The sequence below is a fragment of the Girardinichthys multiradiatus genome, chromosome 18 (genome assembly GCF_021462225.1).
Source record: "Girardinichthys multiradiatus isolate DD_20200921_A chromosome 18, DD_fGirMul_XY1, whole genome shotgun sequence".
Taxonomy (NCBI): domain Eukaryota; kingdom Metazoa; phylum Chordata; class Actinopteri; order Cyprinodontiformes; family Goodeidae; genus Girardinichthys; species Girardinichthys multiradiatus.
The window spans coordinates 10,584,011-10,607,256 of NC_061810.1; the positions used below are offsets into that span (position 1 = coordinate 10,584,011).

At 41.0% G+C, this 23,246-nt stretch overlaps 1 protein-coding gene across 1 annotated transcript; it reads right to left on the bottom strand.

The window, feature by feature from the left end:
• Window positions 1-5,605: 5,605 nt before the first annotated feature.
• ywhae1 (tyrosine 3-monooxygenase/tryptophan 5-monooxygenase activation protein, epsilon polypeptide 1) lies at window positions 5,606-22,157 on the bottom strand. Its single transcript, XM_047392047.1, has 6 exons — window positions 21,935-22,157; window positions 19,538-19,737; window positions 18,593-18,699; window positions 17,444-17,650; window positions 15,528-15,664; window positions 5,606-6,760 (listed from the first exon to the last, which is right to left on the bottom strand). Exons 1-6 carry the CDS (start codon window positions 21,996-21,998, stop codon window positions 6,708-6,710), a joined length of 768 nt encoding a protein of 255 aa, XP_047248003.1. The 5' UTR covers window positions 21,999-22,157; the 3' UTR covers window positions 5,606-6,707.
• Between the last annotated feature and the right edge of the window lie 1,089 nt (window positions 22,158-23,246).

The window sequence follows — 23,246 nt, forward strand, 5'->3', positions numbered from 1 at the left end:
CTACCTCTAGAGACTCTAGGAACCACCAGTAAACCTGCAGTCTGAGAACGAAGTGCTCTGTTAGGAACATATGGAACAATCAGATCTCTGGAGCTTGATCATTGGCCTTCATATGTGAGAAGCATATGTTAATTCAGTTTGCTTAAATGTATTTCCAGTTTTCCCTTATCGGTCTGGTAGTTTGTCATATTTATACATTTATCCCATTTAATTTTTATAGTTTTATCCATCTTATCACTTACTCTTATCATTAACTCAGCATCTGCTTGTGTTCTCAGCCACACAGTTTAGGTGAGTATTTAAAAATCTGGAGAGAAATAACTGTAAAGTGGACAAAATTAATGACCTATAAAAGAAAAATCAAGACATAATGGAAACAGTGTCTTTCAAAATTAGAATAGCAGCAGATTTTAAAAAATTTTATTTAAAAAGTGTACACATTAGGTCCAGGTGCAGCAAAATATTTTTGGCAGCAAAGATTGTATTGTCATCATGTAAACAATCTACCAGTCTAAATATTAAAGTGTTTTATCACAGTCTCTGCTGCGGAGCTGGTTTGACATACAGAGGGCACCAGAGGAGCTGGCACCGGTGCCAGCTTCCATCCCTAAATCAGCCTCGTCCTCTGGACAAACATCACGTATGTCACGTTCATCACTCATTTTACAGCACATCCCACAAGATGGACCGAACACGTTCCGAGAGGTCCAGTCACACCTTCCCTGACACTTTAATCTTAATTAATGGTCAGTTTATGTTAAGAGGAGGCATAGAGCTTCCACAGAGAAACAAGAAGAAAATGAAAGCTTGGGACACACTTAAAAATACTTTGAACTAGAATTTTAAAATATACTCTGATAAACAACAGCAAGATTACTTCAGTTAGCGAGGAATGGTAACTGTTCAGCTTCTATCAAACAAACCACACAAGATTACTTCACAGGTAAAGCCACTGAATCAACACTGAATAACAATGTTCAAACATTAGTATCAGGAAGTTACTCTGACTTCACTGAAATCTATCCGGTATGCTTTGAGTCATTAACCAAAGGTTGATGCCACTGGAAATCTCTCAAGGTGACAAAGGTTTAACATTTGTTCTTTGAACCTTAGAGGCTAACAAAAACTTTAAAATTATATGGGAACACAAAGACTATTTACCCTATATTGGGAAGCACAAAACTTCTGTCATTTAAATAGCAAGCTAACATCACCAATATCAATAAAAACTGGGATGAACATGGAAATGTTAATTCCTTAACAAGCATCTAAGTATTTAAACATGCTCTGGGGCTATATGCCTTTTGGATCTAAGCAGGTTAAGTCATGATAAACAGTCATTTGGTCTGATGTGATTATTGTTGTAAATCTGCTGGTGTTTCTAAGATTATTGTCCTGTTAATGATACTAACTCACCAACAACCTAATGTCAGATAGAAGACCTGACATCTGAGTCTTTTAAAGAAGGTGGTGTTTATTCAGCTCAGCGACTGGAAGTTGCCCACATCCTGCAGCCCATATCAGGAGCCCTCCACCACTGTGCTTTGCAGCTGGTATAGGTGCCAATATGATGCTAAGTCAGTATTTTTAGTTTGAAAACATCACATTTAACCTGTGAGACACAGCTGTTTCAAGTTAAAGCCATTGTTATGAGACTTTCAAACCCTAAGCTGTGATGACTTTATTTTTTATGTAATTATTTATTTTTAATAAATATAATTTTATTCTACAGTAAATAGGACCACAAACATCCAGCAACATATAACTTAAAAGCAGACCATAGGGCACCCAAATTTGCATTTCACTGATTTATTAATCTTGGCTACATATAGAAAATCTTTTTTATTTTATTTTACCGTGTCCTGTCCAGCAGAGACGCACTCAGAATTGTTGTCTGAGTGCCAGGAAAAAGCCCAACAGACTGACTTTCACAAGTGGAGCATTACAGCTGATTCTTTAAAGCTCTGCTTGATATTCATAAAAATAAACTTTATTAGAAACTGCTTTGGGATTATTTCAATTGTTACGGACACGGAGACAGAAATCGAAAGGAAAAAAAAGAAGCATGAAAGAGAGAAAGGGGGACAAAAAGGAAAAGGGGAGTGAAGGAGAATAGAATGGAGGAAAGAAAGAAGGATGAAGAGAATACAAGATGACACCCTGCTTGGTTCTACACCTGCAGAAATGTTTGTATTACCTGCCTTTTTACCGAAAGGTGCACGGCAGGTAGTGTGGCAAGGAGGGAATAGGCCCCCCACCCCACCCCCGCAACACGCACACACACAGACACACCACATCTCTGCCACTGAAACGTTAGCCCAGGTAGAAACATTATCCAGCTCAGCTCTACCATCACCGCTCAGCCGATCCAGATGCCGGTGACCCCACATCCAAGAAGAGGACACAACCCCTTCACTCCACATGCTGCAAGCCCCCACGCCACCCCCTAGCCCGCCACCCATTGATGCGTGTTGTTGTAGTGTGCATTTAAAAAGAAAAATGGGCGGGGAAGATGGTCTGCCATCAGTAGTCAGCAGTAGCTCTGGCTCAAAAATCTGGGCCAGAAATTTTAGCTTCATCAAAGAGATGTCAATGAACAGATAAGCTTTAGATCAGCCCCTTCCATGACAGTTTCACACCAACTGTAGTCAAAATAGTACTTCCTGAAAAGATTTTGTGGCACTAGTGGCCTCTATTCCCTGTATTCATACGACAAAGGGAGCAGAGAGAGAAGGAGTTGACATGCAGCAAAGATCCGGAGCTCTGGAGTCAAACCCCGGATGGATGCGTCAAGGAGAAAAAGCCTCTGTATATGGGAGCGCCTGGTCTACCGCTACGTCATGCTGCACCTCTAACGGTAAACACATAATAATGCTGATGAGCTGCTAAGAACAAAGAACATAAAATCATCTCTTCAGCAGCAAATGCAAATGGAGTGAAGACCTTTGCACTGTAGGACGCTCTGACAGTTGCTGCTTGCCGGCTGCTCTCTGACAGGCTCCTCCACTTTCAGGCTGGAGTCTAAATTTAGAGCAGGGCGGCTCAGCCTGTTGTGGGTGATGTAACTGTATCACAGAGTGCAACTGCTACAGAGGTTAAAACTGAAACTAAGGAGGTAGAAGGTGAAGGCTCCTGGAGAGCAACAGTGTATGAATGAGTACCTAGAAAAAAAAAAAAGACATTTTCTGTGAATAAACGCAAAACCAAGATTTTATCAAAGGTAACAGAAATCAGTGCTGAAGTGTTACTGTGTGTCTTTAAATGGTGCACTCAGCTGGTTCTGTTCATCACACTGCAACTCTGTTGATGTCACCAACCACAGCGCTCGAACTGTGGCAGTCTGACCATCAGGCTTAGATCTTTCTCACAGACCCTAGAAATACATATAAATAAAAACATATAAATGTATGAGAATCTGGCTCAGATTCTGGGGATAACATCTGCTCTGAGCGGGGACAGTGCTGAGGGTTCAAAAAGCCAACATCGACCATGAAACCTAAGATACCCAAGCGTCATGAACTTGTTTCAGACGCAGGTCAGTTTGTCTCTTTACTTTTGTACCCATGTGTTTAATGATTGGGATTTAGTCACCAAAAAGGAAATTTTTTTCACTTGTCAGGCATCTTGTACAGCACCTTATTCCCCACTAGATTCCTCAATGACCAGTTCCAAAGTGTCTATTGTTCCTATAGTCTGGAAAACTTGTGTTATACATTTATAAAACGTGTTTGAGAAACTGTTCCTAATGTGAACCCACTATGCCTAAGAAAGTTCCCCACACGCCTTGTAGCAATTTTAAGTGATCCGTCGCATATACCTTTCTAAAATACCCTCAACGTATCCTCATGTAAACCCTGAATGGGATGAAACCTTTTAAACCTTTACATCTGTCCCACAAGTGTACTGGTTTAAAACAATGCTGTACCAGACCTCTGTACAACCTAATGACATGCTGAGTAGATAATTCGGCCATTTGAATTTGTTGAAGCAAAGAATCATCTAAAACACACACAACGCTGGCTCTTGAGGACTGGAATACGACACTTGCTTTAGGGTTTCAAGCTATTCAGATGGACATTCAGATGTCCAACTGGAGTTGATTCTCAAACGGTTATCCCTGGCAACGTCCAAGATTTAAATGTATCCAGATCAAAGTTGGACCTGCAGGACTGTACTGTTTTACTGGCCTGTTGAGAGGTTTTAATTCAGTGGAGATATTCCACCCCTGCCTTCTGTTTTCACTAGAGATAACACTGCTGTGTTTAAATAAGTGGGTAAAGCTCAAAGTCCTTATGGCCTTTATTGTCACACAGGCAAATGTGTTGGACACACTACCCATTCTATTTGAAATCCAAATGAAGAATAATTAATAAAAATTGTTCTCACCCTGCAGAAAATGAACAAAATGGGAGTAAGAAAACTCAAACATTTACCTTATAAAAAGATACACGTTTGAAGGTTTAACTTTTCTGTGAATGTCTGAACTAATATTTAGTTGTACAGCCACTCTTTCTGATTGGTGTTGCGTGGAGCTGACCAGCCTGACACCTGTGAGCAGGTGTTCCAGTCCAGAATGACTGGACTCACATTCCACAGCTCTTCTGCATTTCCTGGTTTTGTCTGTTTGTTGTGACTCACCCCACATGCTTTTCATTGGAGAAAGATCCAGGAATCAGTCTGGCCATTCCATGTTAATCTTCTTCTCGAACCTTCTTACCTTCATCAGCTCATGAAATGTTGGTCCAATTCAGTGTTCTTTGTCAAAAAGTAACCTTTTCAATCCATACTTTTTCAACAAGGGGGGATCTCGCCGATGGCTTCTCATAGGCATCTTTACAGTACTCACAGGTCACTGCAGACCGTCGCCGGTCACCTTGTCCGAGTTCTTTGAGGTTTTAGCTATTTGAATCACTTGAATAGTAGTCTTCTGTTCTCTTCCATATCTTTCTGGTTCTGGTTTCCATTTTGAAGCATTCAGTATGACTTCAGCTGAGCAGCCAATGTTCTGCACTTCTTAACATCCCAACCCCTCTCCAATCAACCTTTTAATCAAAATATGCAATTCTTCTGAACAATGTCTGGAACGATCCAGCATGTAAATCAATTCCTGCTCTTGTCCTTCACAAATCATGTTGCCTCTTTCTGACAGTTTTTCATCACTCAGTAAAAGACTGAGTAGTATCCTCCCTGCCCTTCATTTTCTTTTAATTGGTTACTTTGTATTATTGTGGCAGTCCTTACACGTGATTGTGTCCCCTACTGACCCAGAATGAGACACTGAACTTCGGGCTTTCATTCTCTGTAAGCCATATTCACCAAAATTACAAGTAGTAAAGGCTTGACATATTTCTCTAATGGATCTATATAAGAGTTTCAATTTCTAAACTGAGTGAGAAAAATAAATAAAACGTTTTCCATCCTATTTAAAGTGTTTTAGATGTACCTGTAGTCGGTGGGAAATTATTAAGTTTTTCCAGGTGAAAACCTGAGTACAAAAAAGTGACGAAACAACCAGCACTCGCTTCACATGCTACAAGACCTCAAAAACAAAAGCCTACACAAAAATAACTTTACGATTATATCGAAAAGAAAAACAAGCCAATTGTTTTTAATTTAGATTGTTTAATGTTAATGCCATGCTATGTTTCAATAAGAACGTTACAGATTCCCTGTCTGTGGCTCCAGTCAGATATCCAGTAGTACAAATCAGCTCCAAGTTACATTTAATGAAGCAAAAAAAAAAAAAAAAAAACAACCTACGAATAAGGAGAACAAGAAATGAAGCAGCCAAAGAAAGAAACTCTGATTCTAGAGGAGCTTTAATAAAAAGCAGAGGAGAAGCAGCAGAAGCTGATGTGTTGCCTCATGCCTGTGCTGGCCATGATCTCGGGGTTCTGAGCAAAGAACCGGGTCAAACTGACACTTTTACACAGGTGAGAAATCTCCCAATGTTTGTCAAGAATCAAACCAGTTAGAAATAAGTTAGTTTTTGGAGATTTAGCATGTGTGCACACTTACAGTATTTAAGCACAAAACACAGTCCAGGAACAGCTACAAAACACAAGACTTACTGTAGTGTGAAACATTAAGTACTTCTTTGCCCCACATGGATATCACACATTCTGCCAACTTCCTCGGAAAAAACTAACCTAACAAAACGGGCAACTGAACTTCTCCAAACTGCCCGTAAAAAAGATCAGATAATCTGTTCAACATGTCACTAAAAAAGGACATAAAATAGCTCCCATAACTAGTATTCAACATTATTAGTAATAAAAGTTAATTTCTGTAATTACATTAAGAAAACAATCTCATTACATCCAGCAACTGATAAAAATATGGAGGAAAAAGCAAAAATAAAAATACAATAATGAAAACAGAAAACGTTTTTCAGAACCGCTTGTACCAAGACAAAAAACAGCAAACAGGGACCTCTCTCTTTTTCTAACATTGGACTTCCTTTCTCAATCAAGTGGTATTTAATCAAATGGTGTGAGGGCTAATACAAAAATAAGAGAAAAATAAACTCGTTAACTCCCCGGCCCTGCAGGGTCAAGGAGCTCCAGAGGTGAGGAAAAGGAAAAAGGAGGAGGAAGAGACGGAAAAGGAAGGTGGCGGACGGGAGGAGGATGAGGAAGACAAAGGCAGAGGGAGTGAGGAGTGTGAGGGGCAGAGGGGAATCAAGTTGTTGGCTGTTGGTGGCAGTCTCACTGGGCCTCGTCCTCAACGTCTTGCACTGTTTCTTTGTTCTGTTCCTCACCTGGTGGACAGAAAACACACTGTTAGAGTGGGTCCAAGAAGAAATGCTCCCCCCATAACAAAAAAAAAAAATGCAGGCAGGTCTACATTTTGTGTACAAGCATCTTAACCCAGACAAAGAAAGTGAAGGAAGGCCACGTGAGGTTCATTTTTGATGCCCATGAAAGTAAAAAAGACATTTTTAGGAAAGAAACAAACTAAAATATAGTCAGAAAACTGGAGAGTGGGAGCAAAGCTGCATTCCAAGATCTCAGCTCAACATGTATGTAGGAGTTCTCTCTGGACCCGACCCAGACAGTTCCATCTTGGGGCAGATACATCCACTAAGCTATAAATGGCTGAGCTAACCAGTGCTGGAGAGGTCTAACTGCAACATAATTACTGGCATGAATTTTCTGAACAGCCCGGCTCATGTTGGGTTGCAGAGATATTTCTGGAGAGAAAGCGTTAGGTTTTAAACAGGCATTAAGGAATGTCCTGATCCAGGCCTAAGGGTCCTGATCAATGCATTTTTAGATGCTCAGAATCAGAGTCGGATTTTATTGTAGCCACATCATGAGTGAGCTACTTGGCTAACGTTTTTTTAATTACACCCTAATTTGATGTGAATGGCTTGCTAACTGTTTTCCGGGTCAAGTGCATTGTTCTGGTGAACGAACAATTCTTGGTTTTCCACTAAGATCTCAGTGCTTTTTAGCCTTCACAATAAGAATTGCTGAAAAATGAGGGGAGTTATTTCAATTACTTTAGCCTCTTTTTTCAGTAGTACCTAATCTGCTCGACTTGGTTTTTAGCGTCTATTCGGCCGAGTCGAACTGAAACTGTGACATCAAAAGCTTGCCGGTCACGGATTGGCCAGGGGGTCACATCACTGGCTAGGTCACAAGAGCGACTCTGATACGAGAGTCATTTTTAAAAACCTGCAACAACAGCTGAGCGTATTCCGAGCTTTAGGGAAAGTAGCAACATAGAAATCAACACCGTGGTCCAACGATGTGGTGCAGAAATTTCTGCAAACAAATATCATCATGTTACTTTTCAGACCACCCCACCCACATTGAGGTGGAACTCCACTGTAACGTAAAAGAACACGAACTGTCGAGTTCGGGTCGAGTTGAGCCAAGCAGGTACTAATGAAAATAAGATGATTGGACTCAGTATTGGCAAATCCCAAGTCTTAAAATGGAGGGAATCATAGGGAACCTCCTTTTTAGGCAATGCAAAAATTGCTCTAGTGTTTAAAATATTGCATTAAACTAAATACAGATCGCTTTACAAATGTTTGGTAATTTATTAGTATTACAGAAATATTCTAACTAATGATTAGTGTAACTCTGTATAATGTTGAACAGTTTAATCTGCATGAACTTTAACCTTAAACAATCATTTTAGCAATATTTATATAAAAAAGAAATCACATTGTTTTCAGCATACTGCCAAACAAAAGGCCCAAGACTAGAAATGGGTGATTGAATGTAAAGTCCAAAAATGTAGACGATTACAAAACAAAAAGTTGGTTCTGAATACTCAGCAACGGACTTCAACACCTTCTGCATGCAACAAAACACAATAGGTTCTGGTGTGGTGCTACCATTCAGGTAAACCGTTACAGGGTGGTACCATTTTGCTTCAATGGAAAATCTCACAAAACTCAATCCACTTTCAGTCAGCGTGACTTCATCCATCTAAAAGCCATTCAAGAAGCTCTCACTGGGGCTGCACAATAAAGCAAAGATATTTTCATCATTGTAATATCAGTGAGCATCATATCAATAGTGCTGAAACTGCTTGGACCACCATGTTTAGGTTAGTGAATCATCTAAGTGCCATGCACTCATACTATGTAGGCCAGTAAAATACTTGGCAATGCTTGTTGTTTAGAGCAGTAGAAAAAAGTTTAACAGGAACATGAAGCCATTAGGAACTTTCTTCCATTGCAGCTGTAGCCAGATCTGAACTTATTATCAAAACCAAATGGAATGGAGTAATATTGTTAATTTGGTATCCATTTCTAAAGGCTACTCACTATCTGGGATCTATGTTTTATCAATATCATGCAGCCCTTGCTCCGACAACTTAATTTATTTTTTTTTTTTTACTTTATGGCTTGCCCCAGATAACATTATGGTTACCTGGGTTAAAAAGCAACCACCAACTCCAGAGCAAAAACAAGAAAAACTATTTGCTGCAGTAAAAGTTGGCATTAAAGAAAGATTTCACTGGGGACTTTGGACTGCATATGAAACTGGGACCAGATCCTTCTACAATAAACAGAGATGCCTTAAAACAGAGGCCCCCACCCACCAGGCCACGAACCGTTACCGATCCTTAGGTCGTTTTGGTTCTTCTCACACCATGAAAGTCCTTTGGTCCACTTGTTTCATCTGGACCAAAAGCAAACTTTCATTTTTTATTTGTTTGGTGCAGCCCGCTTTCACTCTGTATTTTTTGCAAGTGAACTATAGTGTAATTATAGCCACACACGTGAACATCGTTGCTTCCATTGGACAGAAATGACTAGGGTGGGAAAGAGCACAGATCTGGAAATGAAGGAAAACTATCATATGCCTGGTTCAAACGACAGGATTTTTAAGCAGATTTGTGGCCCAATCTTCCCCTTCCGACATGCTCTTATGAGATATTCCTGCTGTGTGTAGTGTGTTAAGAGTGATCTAGTCTGCTCGGAAGGATGACGGGACCGCTCCGACTTCAAATCAGGGACATTCAACATGTTGGATTGTCTTGGCCCGATATCTTTCTGTGTGGGGTGTTCCGCGAAGACAATCGAACACAGCCTGTTTGAATGTGACGTATAGCCAATCAGAAAGCGAGGTGACAGAAACTCGGAAGGGAATTACTCTGAACTCACGTTTGATCTCGAGAGGGTTTGTGGGGTTTCCCGTCTGACATCTGAATGTTCATGAGTGATATCTGTTGGTGTGTGGTGTGTTGGGCTTGCCGTCTGGCTGGGAACCACACATTGTAGGACCAAACCTGTTGTATCTATGATTTTTTAATCATGTGTGGGGTCTCTGTGGTTTTCAAAATCAACAAATCTTGCTGAGTGAACTAGGCAATAGAAGTAATGCTTGATGCATTTCCGCTCTGCATATTTCGCAGTAATTGCAACTGCAAAAATCATTGCGTGTGTCAGGAGCAGCTCATTTAACGCAGGTTTCACAACATTCTATTTCTAATTAGCTGACCCCCTCATCGCCTCAGGTACGGGTGAAATATTATTTAAGCTTACCAAACAGCTCTTTAGCTTCACACCACATGTAGGCAGCGGAGCACACGTTAACGTCACTGGCTTTATTATACCAAGCAGCAGCACATGCTAATAACAAGACACATAACTACATATGACTGGATCAGCACCACACAAACATGAGTGAGGGCAAGCAGAATTATCCAAGCCAAGTGCACTTCCTCTCTGCATGTGGTGGAGGATCCAACGATACAGCATCTCAATATGAGCCACAACATCCAACTGACTGAGTGACAGACAGACAGACAGACAGACAGACAGACAGACAGACAGACAGACAGACAGACAGACAGACAGACAGACAGACAGACAGACAGGTGAGTGGACACAGGTAATAAACTATAAGTGAGTTGGTGCAGAGAAGTAAAAGAAGGCAGCTGTGAGTACACAAACACGTAGAGCAAGGTGTGGGTTGACAACACTTACAAAGCACAGTTAACATGAGAAATGAACAGCTTTGATTCCTTTAGGACTCTACAGCAGAGGGAATGAGAGAGAGAGACATGATGAACCATCAGTGTGAAACCCCCTGGGCTCCGTTCTCCTCAGAAGGCAGAGCTGGGAACGATGTCACACCTGGGTCAGAAAACTGCTGTGCTCAGTGACAGCCACGGATTAAAATGAGATGCAGCCTTTCAGAAATGCAAAGAAACTGTTGGTTCTAGCAGTGCTCCATATTGCTTAGTCACCTGGCAGCCATATTGGATTTTTATATCGACGTTGGAGAGAGACCTCTGGTTTCAAAGGTCAGGCTACAGCTTTTCTGTGGATGTTTTTTTTTAAATCTGGAACTGAAATTATTATTTCCAAGTGAAAATGGAAAAGAGGGTAGTTTGAACGGCAAGATGGAATTCATTTCAATTAGTCTTTATTAACCCTGGAGGGAAACTAGACATTGCGGGAGCTATAGATGGTTACAGCTGTGGGCAGGACGGATCTCCTGTAACAGTCTGTGTTGCAGCAGGTTCTGAAGAAGCCTCTGACTGAAGACACAAATAAGGTCCGATTTTTTTTAAAGATTTGTGCAACTAGTGGCCTTTATTCATTTATCAGACAAGAAGAGGGCTGATGCTTTGAGGACTAAGCCTCTGTATGTGAGGCAGCTGCTTTACTGCAATACCACGTGCCTGAGGAACGAATGCTATTTTTAAAAGAACATCAGCCTTTACAGGTGGAATCACCTTTAATAGTCCACCTGTACTCAGAAAGGAGAATGGTCTCAATTTAGAATGCAGTGTGTTTTACAGAGGAGTCCTGAAAAGCAGGGTGGGATGGTTCATTTTATTTATTAACGCAATAGACGGTACCACAAAGGTTAGGGTTAGAAGGTTGGAAATACGACTGAAATCACAATCTTGTGTTTGCTTGATCAATAACGGGGTAGTTGGGAATTTTCTCTTCTTTAAAACCAGCACAAATGTCAAAAGGAAGTGTTGAAGCAAGCAAAGAAATCAACACTGGACCTGCACCATTCTATAATCAACTCCTGCATGGGTTCTTAACAGCAGCTAAAAAGGTCACAACACTGAACGGAGGGGGGGGCGAAGTAGACCCAGTAAAGTCCATAAGATGGGATTGTTGAACAGGTTTAACACTCAGACATTATTGTGCCTACGCTCAGTGATGAACACACCCTTTGGTTCCTCAATCCAGCAGCATGTTCTAAAAGCACACACAACCCTAAGATTGGACTGACTGCATTGATTAATATTATGTGATTGACAGAAAGCGGGCCATAAAGGTAGGACTGTGTTTACGGTTCCGGAGACAATCGTCCCAGCTGTACAATGATCCCCAGCAGCGAAACAATTCCATTTTGTTTTAGATTAAATGAACCTGTCTAGAGTGTAATGTACCCTTTGTTACAAGCCAAGCAGTCCTTTCCAACAAGTAGGCTGCTCCTGTCCTCACCAAGTAGGTTTCACTGAACAACAGCACTTATTAGTCCAATGATAATTTTAAAGGAGTTAGCTCTGATTTTCAAATATTTTCAAAGTAAACCAGTTCAAACCAAAAAAAAAAAACATACTTGTATGATCATAATTTTACTTTGAAAGGATTACAAAAGAAGGTTATCTAAGAAATTTACTTTAAGAGTCTTTTTTTTCTCAGCGTCACCACATTCTTGCTGAGGAGGAGGGATTGCTGCACTGACACGATGCCAACGCCTTTAACAACCGGCATTACAGGATTACCAGAGTTTGATTCTAAATGCACAATATATATCAAATCTGATATCGCAACATCACAGCAGGTAATATGTATATGACAAAGAATCGCCCAAAGTGTAAAAAAAAAGTTAGCTCATTATTTAAGTACCATAAATTCAGGTTCTGTATGCCTGAAATACATTTGGTGGATAGATTACTTCATATCTGAGGCCTGTTTGCTTTGAACGCAAAGCAGAAGCATATTAACAGGTTTTTGATTATTTATCGCAGGCCGTATCATTAGTGCAACATTCAGCAGTGTAATGGCATTTCACACGTTCTCATAATATCAGGCAACCCCTGTGCAATACATTTTACTTTACTTACTGAATTCCCTGGTAATAAATGTAGATGTACAAGACAGAACTTTAAAGGAGATCCTTCCTGCTCAGCTCTAACCAGCTAGAATGACTCAAGTCTGTATGGGATTGCTTACAGTGCCTTGCGAAAGTACTCGGCCCCCTTGAACTTTTCAACCTTTTGCCACATTTCAGGCTTCAAACATAAAGATATAAAATAAAAAATTTTTGTGAACAATCAACAAGAGGGACACAATCGTGCAGTGGAATGAAATTTATTGGACGTGTCAAACTTTTTTAACAAATAAAAAACTGAAAAGTGGGGCGTGCAATATTATTCGGCTCCTTTACTTTCAGTGCAGCAAACTCACTCCAGAAGTTCAGTGAGGATCTCTGAATGATCCAATGTTGTCCCAAATGACTGATGATGATAAATAGAATCCACCTGTGTGTAATCAAGTCTCCGTATAAATGCGAGAGTTCGTGAACAGCAGTCTTCAGTTCTTTCCACAGATTCTCGATTGGATTCAGGTCTGTACTTTGACTTGGCCATTCCAACACCTGGATACGTTTATTTGTGAACCATTCCATTGTAGATTTGGCTTTATGTTTTGGATCATTGTCTTGTTGGAAGATAAATCTCCGTCCCAGTCTCAGGTCTCTTGCAGACTCCAACAGGTTTTCTTCCAGAATGGTCCTGTATTTGGTCCCATCCATCTTCCCATCAATTTTGACCATCTTCACTGTCCCTGCTGACGAAAAGCAGGCCCAAACCATGATGCTGCCACCACCATGTTTGACAGTGGAGATGGTGTGTTCAGGGTGATGAGTTGTGTTGCTTTTACGTCAAACATATTGTTTTGCATTGTGGCCAAACAGTTCGATTTTGGTTTCATCTGACCAGAGCACCTTCTTCCACATGTTTGGTGTGTCTCCCAGGTGGTTTGTGGCAAACTTTAAACGAGTCTTTTTATGGATATCTTTGAGAAAGGACTTTCTTCTTGCCACTCTTCCATAAAGGCCAGATTTGTGCAGTGTACAACTGATTGTTGTCCTATGGACAGACTCTCCCACCTCAGCTGTAGATCTCTGCAGTTCATCCAGAGTGATCATGGGCCTCTTGGCTGCATCTCTGATCAGTCTTCTCCTTGTTCGAGATGAAAGTTTAGAGGGATGGCCGGGTCTTGGTAGATTTGCAGTGGTCTGATACTCCTTCCATTTCAATATGATTGCTTGCACAGTGCTCCTTGGGATGTTTAAAGCTTGGGAAATCTTTTTGTATCCAAATCCGGCTTTAAACTTCTCCACAACAGTATCTCGGACCTGCCTGGTGTGTTCCTTGGTCTTCATGATGCTCTCTGCGCTTTGAACAGAACCCTGAGACTATCACAGAGCAGGTGCATTTATACAGAGACTTGATTACACACAGGTAGATTCTATTTATCATCATCAGTCATTTGGGACAACATTGGATCATTCAGAGATCCTCACTGAACTTCTGGAGTGAGTTTGCTGCACTGAAAGTAAAGGGGCCGAATAATATTGCACGCCCCACTTTTCAGTTTTTTATTTGTTAAAAACGTTTGACACGTCCAATAAATTTCATTCCACTGCACGATTGTGTCCCTCTTGTTGATTCTTCACAAAAAATTTGAATTTTATATCTTTATGTTTGAAGCCTGAAATGTGGCAAGAGGTTGAAAAGTTCAAGGGAGTGCGAACAGCCTTTTACCTAAAAGAGGATTAAATTACTTAGACTAGGTCATGACAATATTTCAAGCTTCCAACATCAGAGCTAAAGCAGAACCAAGGGATTGGAGACTGTGAAGGTACTCATCCCATCCACCTGTAAGGCTAACATTAGCTCCGTCAGCTGCAGTGAATCGCTACAGCTTGTTATTAGAGGAACCGACTGCTTCTCAGAAGGTGTAACCATTAACCACAGTAACAGGTACTGAAATTTCCCCTGAATGGTTATAAAAGCAACATTAGCAACATCTGCACTTCCCTGTCTGCGTTGGTTACACAGTGTGGAGAAATTTTCTCCCTTTAATAGTGGAAGAATAATGCCCGATAACATACACTATACTGCCAAAAAGTATTTGTCTAGTTTTATATGAACTATGATGACTTCTTATTCTTAATCTATAAGGTCCAGTTTGTTGATGGACCCACCGTTGCCAGCAATAGCAACTTTAACTATTCTGTTACTATTCTTCCTCAAGGTTCAGGAGTGTGTTCATAGTTAGATGAGAAACCAGAACTGCAGCCTCCGCTCTAAATTATTCCAAAGGTGTTCAAGAAGGTTGAGGTCAAGACTCGGTGGAGATCAGTCAAGTTTCTTCACACCAAACTTTATACACCCGCAGCTCTGGAAGTGACTGGAACACCAGGATTCATTGATTAGGTGGTGGGACCCAATACTGTGGGCTATATAGCGTATTTGGTCCTTATATTCTTTATTTCTTGAATTGGCTGCCAGACTAAAACACCAGATATTACTTAAAGGGGGCATCATTTCAGGACTGGCCTAAACATGACTGTGAGAGAGAAAAGCAAACCCAAAACTAACAATCACAAATGTAATACCTTATAACGATTTACCTGTTGCACCAGCGAGCCCTGTGGGCCTGCGCTCAGATCTAAATAGGAGCAGCTAATCTAATAATGACGCTGATCTGTTGTGGCTAGTTTTGGCTAGTGGAAAATCCCTGCTGTTAAGACTTGTATCGAAGCAAATGGAAAATAAAATGTTTAGACGAGGACACGACTTTTAAACATGACGTTACAGGAAAGACATTAGTTTGACAAAAATCCAAGTTTTAAAGGTTTCAAAGTATCTATACTCCACTGTGAAACCAAACAGCAGCAGGAGATGAGGGAGGTAGCTGACATGTGTCACCAGCTGCATGGCAACAAGGCAGCAGACTGAGCGGTTCGTCACAGCATCATAAAAACACCGCTACGAAGCTAAATGAAAGAATTTCTTACCCTCTCCCTGCATATCTGAAGTCCATAGTGTCAGGTTGTCACGTAACAACTGCATGATAAGTGTGGAGTCCTTGTAGCTTTCTTCGCTCAGCGTGTCCAGTTCTGCGATGGCGTCATCGAATGCAGCCTTCGCCAACCTGAGCAAACACAGCCCTGATTAAAACCTTTTGTCCTCATGTCGGACCAACATGCTGATCCCCCCGAACAAAGCATCGGAGATGGTGTCTGTGTGGCAGCGCGGCGAGTGGACACGGATCAGCTCATATTTATCAGCATGAAACAAATGTTCCATCATCTGTTAAAAAGGGTCAAAATTTGTTTTATTTCACAACTCAACTTGGTAGACCATTTCTATACAGAAACATTTATCTCTAATTAATGTTTTACAACACACATCATGATCTATTCATTGAAATCTGACGTCATAATTAATCTGTTGACCATTTTTTTTATTGACCAATTAATAATGGGATCGCAAAAGGTGCTTAATAGGAGATTTTATTTTACAGAATTTGAACCAGGTGGAGCTAAAGCTCGGACACTTCAGGAGTTTTGGATAGAGCATATTTACAGATAAAGGTTTTTCATATTTATTGTAAAATGTATATATTTTTCGTTCAATTCTGGCCTAATTACTGCTTCGAGAGGGTTGTTCTTTCAGCAAATGGGATGTTATAGAGCAGGGGTCCCTAACTATAATAGCAGGAGGTCCACTACCTTCATCATCTAAACACTTTCAGGTCCAAACATTTTAAATCAACTGACAAAAATATTTTCTTTCATTTTTATTTAACATTCAATTAAAACTGGAGATTTAGTTTTTCTAACTACTGATCAATTATTCATATGCCCATGAAATCATCTGCTGAACAGAGTGCAATCCAATTAAAGAACCAATGTTTAATGCACTTTGAATGGCTCAGTCTAGCTGGGTCAGTACATCTTGGTAGAACAGTTCTGCTCTCCTTGCTCTTGCTTCACCTTTTCTGCCAGTTGTTGTCCTTCTTTTCCATCTAAAAGTGTTTCTGCCACAGCTTCCATGCACTCTGTGATCATTTCCAGGTCAGTGAACGGCTTTTTGTGTTTTCCTAAACTTCACTGGACTTGCAGTGAGTGTAAGTTAGCTGTTGTGCTGTAAGAGACGTGTTATCAGCCGTGTAGCTCGCTCATGCTGTCCCCTCACTTCATTCATTCTCCTTGTCCTACCGTCAGACCCAGGCTGATAGCTTTGATTGAAGTTCTTATGTTTGGTTTTATAATGTGTCTAGATTTCAACTCTTTATAAGTCTAGCTGATTCAGAACCAGTAAGACAGGCTGGGCTAACACCCTAAAGAAATTAAATGGAAAGCATTTGCTTCGGTCCAGTCATCTTTAAATGTGTGAGTTTCGTAATCCTCTTGACATATTTTTGACAAAGCCATCTTCTTTTACTCACTCATCTGTGCACCAAGTCATTGTACTCTGAGCAAGCATGAGCTCCTAGGCTAGTAACTTAGCAACCAACGTTCAAGGACACCGGAGTCTGTTTACTCCAGTTAACGATTATTGCATTTACTAAATTAATTAAAGATTGTTTCAATAATCGATAAATCTGATTAACTGCTTTGGCCATATTAAATATGCAAACCGTAAAACCAAAATGACACCTTTTATACTTTCTAGAATATGTAACTTTTTCTGTATTTACTGATGCACATTAATAATTCATCTAAATTTTTATGATTTATTTATTGAACTGTAGCACTATTAGAACTCTAAACTGACCCCAGTAGTTTGTCACAGTCTGATGCTGAGTAACAAGCAGGCTGAGGTGTGGTGCCCAACTAACAAACAGAGTTCTGAAGTGTCAGCTGCGCAGAGAAAGGCATCAGGGACGCTGAAATCCACAGCGAGATTGTTTAGAAGAGGCGCTCACCTGCAGGCGCGGTCAGGGGAGTTGAGGATCTCGTAGTAGAAGACGGAGAAGTTGAGAGCGAGGCCAAGGCGGATGGGGTGTGTGGGTGGCAGCTCCAACATGGCGAGGTCCGTGGCGGTTTTGTAGGCCACCAGGCTGTTTTCCGCCGCCTCCTTTCTGTTGTTGCCGGTGGCAAACTCTGCCAGGTACCTGTGGTAGTCCCCCTTCCTAGAGACGGGAGGGGGGGACCAGGATGACATTACCAATCACTCTCAGATCTGTGCAGCAATGTTACAATTCAGCTTCTGTGCCGAGATGTTCTTCATAGTTGGTAAGTAAACAAAGTGTCGCGTTAGTTTTTTTTGGTTTATTTTAAGCAATTTTTGAACAATCGGCTTTATATAAATTGATTATATGCTGCTTTAAAAGCCCAGAAAACATTTAACGCTATTAAAAAGTGTCAACAGGTTCTGTTTTAGACTGAAATCCTGTCTAGTGTGAAGCTTTCCACTCTTCTAGGATCCGAACTTAGCAAACTGGTGACTGGCTGCTGCGTTTTGCCCAGGTGCCATATGACACAATGCTGAATCTTTGCTTTCAGGTAGAGTAACAACCATAAACATCAGGTGGTTCTCTAGGTGACGAAAGCAAACCATTCTGAAGACTGAAAGTAAAAAGGTTCCGCTGTATACATCCGTTTCCAATTATCACTGTTAGAAACGTGTTGAAGGAAAGAGAGCGAACAAAGTTTTGTCTAAAACATGCAAAAGATGAATATATTGAGAAATAAAACAGGGTTGGTTTGTGAAACATGGAGGTTTTCATGGCCGACCAAGCTGAAAACCTGGCGACTCGATTCACTGGCTGAGTACATCGTGGTGTTTAATCCCTAACTGCTGGTACTGCTACAGACAGTGAAGACAAAGCCTGTACGGCTGTTGAGCCTCTCTGCATTAAAGCAATCGCTATCTTATTCATCATCCTTTCTAATAATGCACTGAATTAAAGTTAACATTAAAAGTCAAAGTTTTGTGCTATAAAACAGATCTTTAAAGTTCTACTAAATATAGAATAGGTGTTTTAATCATTTTCCTGTAAAGCAGGTAGTGAGCGCCAGAGAGAATTCATTTATTAACCCAATGCCCAACATTCAGAGCAGAAAGCACCTACATTTTGTTGTAGAAGACCTTAGACTCCCCCATGGCTGCTGAGGGGAGTAGGTGTCTATCCAGCGCATCTAGGATGTCTCCACAGATAGACTTCAGCTCCTTCTCCACCTGCCAGCAAACACAAAACAGTCACTCACCAGGCCAGAAACATTCTGAGCATTTGTTAATAAGGACCTGACAAACACAGCACTGCGTAGCATTCGTACCCCCTGTCGTTTTATTTTGTTCAAATACTAATACAGACATCAATGTATTTTGTTGGGATTTTATGCAACATGTGACCTGAACAACCAGGCTCCCTGTCCCTGTTGGAGAAAACCATCCCCACAGCCGGGTGCAACCACCACCACGTGTCTTCAGGGTGATGTGCCCCCCCCATACAACCCAGCGTATATTTAGATTATTCACGAAGACCAAAGGAACATCCATGAATGATGGTACCCACTCTCCCTGTGGCTTTAACTAGACCATCCTAAGACCTTCATGGTAACAACATTCTAATTTTCCTGCTGAAGCGTTCCCATTAATATATAGAAATGAGAGTAATTTTGCTGAATGCTATCCATAAGCTGTAATGGTGATCCAGGAAATGTATTCCCAAAGGGAATAAAACGGTGACTCTGGAAATATAGGTGTACTCATCTCTGCATGCCATTAGATCACTGTCTGCAGTCCAGCTGCCTCTCTCATCTCTGACACAGTCTGGCCTCTCCCAGTATAATAGCTGCTCTTATTCCACTTCATAAAAGCATGAGAGAGTGCAGGGAGGACCTGCCAACGATGACTCAGATGCTGTCTGACTATTAGCTGCTCGGTAGTGTGCATCATTCACAGGAGACTGAGATCTCACAATCACCCAGGCAAACCAGAGCTGCTCTGACGTGACATGCACATGCGAGAAAACAAACCTACAGCTTCCTCCTTCGGTGTTTACGGAGTCATTTACCGTTTGCCTGTATTCCCGGATCATCTTCAGCTTCTCTTCACCGCCCTTGTTCTCTTCCCTCTGTTCGATACTGCTGATTATCCTCCAAGACGCTCTCCGAGCCCCGATCACGTTCTTGTAGGCCACCGATAGTAGGTTCCTCTCCTCCACTGTGAGCTCCACGTCCATTCCTGCCACCTTCTTCATAGACTCCACCATCTCTGTTAGATGCAAGAACATGTTACAGAACTAAATCTTTTATTGCCTGTTCATAAACCTTGAAAGTTTGCTGACTGACAGGATGTGTGCATGTAACAAGTGGGAAACATCTGGAGTGATGTATTAGATGATGGTCACCTATGCGAGCTTGATAACTTACTATAGAGTCATTTAACTGGTGACCTGCATACTAAATAGGGCATATGCACAGTCGGATGGGTGTAACCTTAAGATGCACCGAAAATTCAGCTAATGGCTGGAATCGGCCAAGCAGTAACACACTGCTGAAAAACTCAAAGATTTGATTGAAAACTTTCAGTATGACTCAGATATCCAAGATTAAATCAGAGGAAGCAGAGAGACGTAAATAAAATCATTTAAAAGACAAACTTTTTGCTACATGTTGTGACATGTCTGCGGTTAATTCAGGCTGAGAGAGAACAAGACTTTCAGTAGATAACAGGAAGGCCAAATGTTTAACACTAGGCTGGTCTTTTTTCCCTTTCAGGGCTTTCAACCTCATGATGATACTACACGTTGGATTTGGTAACGGTAAGGAACTCCATTCACTAGTGAATACACACGGAAACTCTGGGACCCATGTTGATTGCATAAATAAGATGCTTAAGACAGTTTAAAAGTAATCTTGTGAATAATTTAGTGTTTTTTTTTTTTTAAAGATTTCTAAAGCCTTGTTTTACAAAACCGCTCTCTCACAGCACGAACATCATGCTCCTTAGATAAATAATTAATGAGCGCTCATAGAAACAAGTTCAATGCTGATCTTGTATCTTCTGTTTATTAGAGTTCTTAAAAGAGAAAGTCCGCAAGTCAAAGGGGAACAAAAGGTGGCCTCAAAATTCTGATCAGTGCATCTCTGGTATTAGATTAATAGAATTAACTCAGGAAAGTCTTGGAGAATATCTCATTTGCCAATGCAGTGGAGACGGCACTTTACAGAAAACTGAAACAAGCATCACCCTGACCAGCATCCTCACAACATTGTTATAATGACCTCTTAAAAAGGTCATTAGTTTCCTGTTCCTAGGCCAGATTCTTCGCCCAGAGACAATGAGCTCTCAACATTTTTAGAGACTCTAGGCATCTTCTTCAGCTGCCATTAGACAAGCAATGCAAAATCAAAGCAGAACCAGCAGACTGCTGCAGATTTCTGTAGTTATGATTATGCACATCACATTACTGCAGATACTGAGAATGTTTTATCCAGTTTGTTTTTTTTTTTTATATATTTCTGTTTTATCTACTTAACCATTTTCACACTAATCACTGTAATTATTGATGTAAACCATTTCTGAACCATGCAATTAAACTCAATCTGACTCAGCAACATGTTACTTTAAGATAACTTTAAGCAAAGTAACTGTTTCACTACATTCCAGCGAGGTTACAATTTAGTCACCAAACCATAAATCACCCCCTACTAAGCCTCGGTCCAGATCCTGTGAATGAGTCATGATGCGTTCACTTGACGTTACCGGGCAACGTAGAACCGGCGCCCGATATAACCCGAAAACAGCCCCTTAACACCGCCTGTAAATGGCTATGACAGCATCCGGATGGTACAGGGGGGAAGACAGCGGGGTGGTTTCCTGTGATCGATCCGCGCAGCTCGCTTGCAGGGAACAACCCACCAAAATGAACAGCTGCGCTCCCACTCCCACCCAACAGGCTTCATGCAGCCAATCTCGTAATGTAGTTAGCATCGAGCGAATGTTGGATCAGACAGACTTTAAGAGATAAACAGCATTAGCTCGGTGGTTTCATGTCATAACAAAGGCGGGACCTATACGGGGTAACCGGTCAAGCTGAAGTGTTCAAATCCAGAGATTGCATGGGGCAGGGGAGGCAACCCCCTGACAGCTCACGCTTCACTGGTCCGCCATTTTGTTGTAGCCACATCGCTAATGTTAGCCGGAGTCAACAACAATCCTAAAATATTACTGAAAGAAGCGCGCCTCCTGACGCATGTTAGGGGTTTAGAATTACATTACTTTCCTTTAACAAAAAAATCATATGTCATGTCAGCACAGATCTGGCTAAAAAAAAAACTGTGGGGGTAGCAGAGTTAGCCCCCTTTAGCTGGCCACAGCTATCACTGAGCTAGTGCTGCTTGGGGGGGGGGGGGGACCTAGCCGTGAAGGCGTCCAATTCCCGGCCGGCCCTCAGACTTTCACTTACCGTCATATCTTTCCGCCTGTTCGGCAAGTTTTGCTTGGTAAACTAGGTCTTCTCGCTCTCCCATTGTGTAATAAGATGAGAGGATAAGTTGGCAATCAAAGTGTCAGATCTGTAACGAGAAGCTACGGCGGTGTGCCAGGTCTGTCGGCGGTTCCTAGAAACCAACTGATCGATGAGGAGTGTTCCGCCCCACCAGCAGCGCTGTGTAGGGATAGAGGAAAGATGGCAACCGGTCATCCGGGTACTAGGGACATGGACCACCAAGACGTATTTTTATATATGGCAGGCCGTCTTAACACAATATAGTAGTAGATAGCAAAAAATGACATTCCTATTAAAATGACTTTCCCAAATGACCACTGTTAAGATTTAAGAGTTTTAAGAGAAAAAAAAATTCTAATTGAATATATCTAAAATTCTTTCACAATTCTAAGAGATAATTTTAGAATTTATTGGCAAGAGTGAAAAGAAATGTAGCAAAAATCCATAATTGTAATTTTTCCAGTAAAAAAAAAGCATTTTAGATATTTTGAATAATATTATTCCAAAGAACTGTACCACTCACAAATGTCTTCTGTTTTTGCTATTTTGTCTTGAACAAATTTTAATAGATAATAAAACTTTTCAAATGATGATTTAATTTATCGAGGGAAAAATAGGGATCCAAACCAACCCGGCCCTGCATGAAAAGGTAATTGCCCCCCAAACTTAGCTTATTGTGCCAGCCTAGATGGCAACAACTGCCATTAGGCGTTTGTGATAACGGGCAGTCAGTCTTTTAGATCTCAACTGAGGAATTCTGTTCCAGTCTTCTCAGCAAAGTTGTTTTAATTCAGCCACATTGGAGGGCTTTCAAACACAAAGAGCCTGTTTAAGGTCAAGCCAAAGCATCTCTATTAGATCTCAATCTGGAGTTTGACAAGGCCTCTCCAAGATGTTTTTTTTTTCCTTCGAATTTCAGAAGTTGTGCTTTGGATAATTGCAGTTGTGCTTTGGATCATCGTCTTGCTGCATAACCCCAGTGAGTCCCTTCTTAAGGTCACAAACAGGTGGCCAGACATTCTTCTTAAGAAATTTTTGCTAAAGATCAGAATTCATGTTTCTAACAATTACAGTAAATTGTTCAAGTACTGAAGCAATAAAACATCCCCCTAACAATGCAACACTACCACCACGTTTGACTGTCGGTATGTTAGTTTTGTGTAAGATGAAACAGAAGTAACCCTCTGAAAAATCCGCAAAATGTTTTCCCCAAAGTCAAGATATTTACTGGCAAATGACATGACACAGGCCTTGTTCTTTGGTCTGCAGT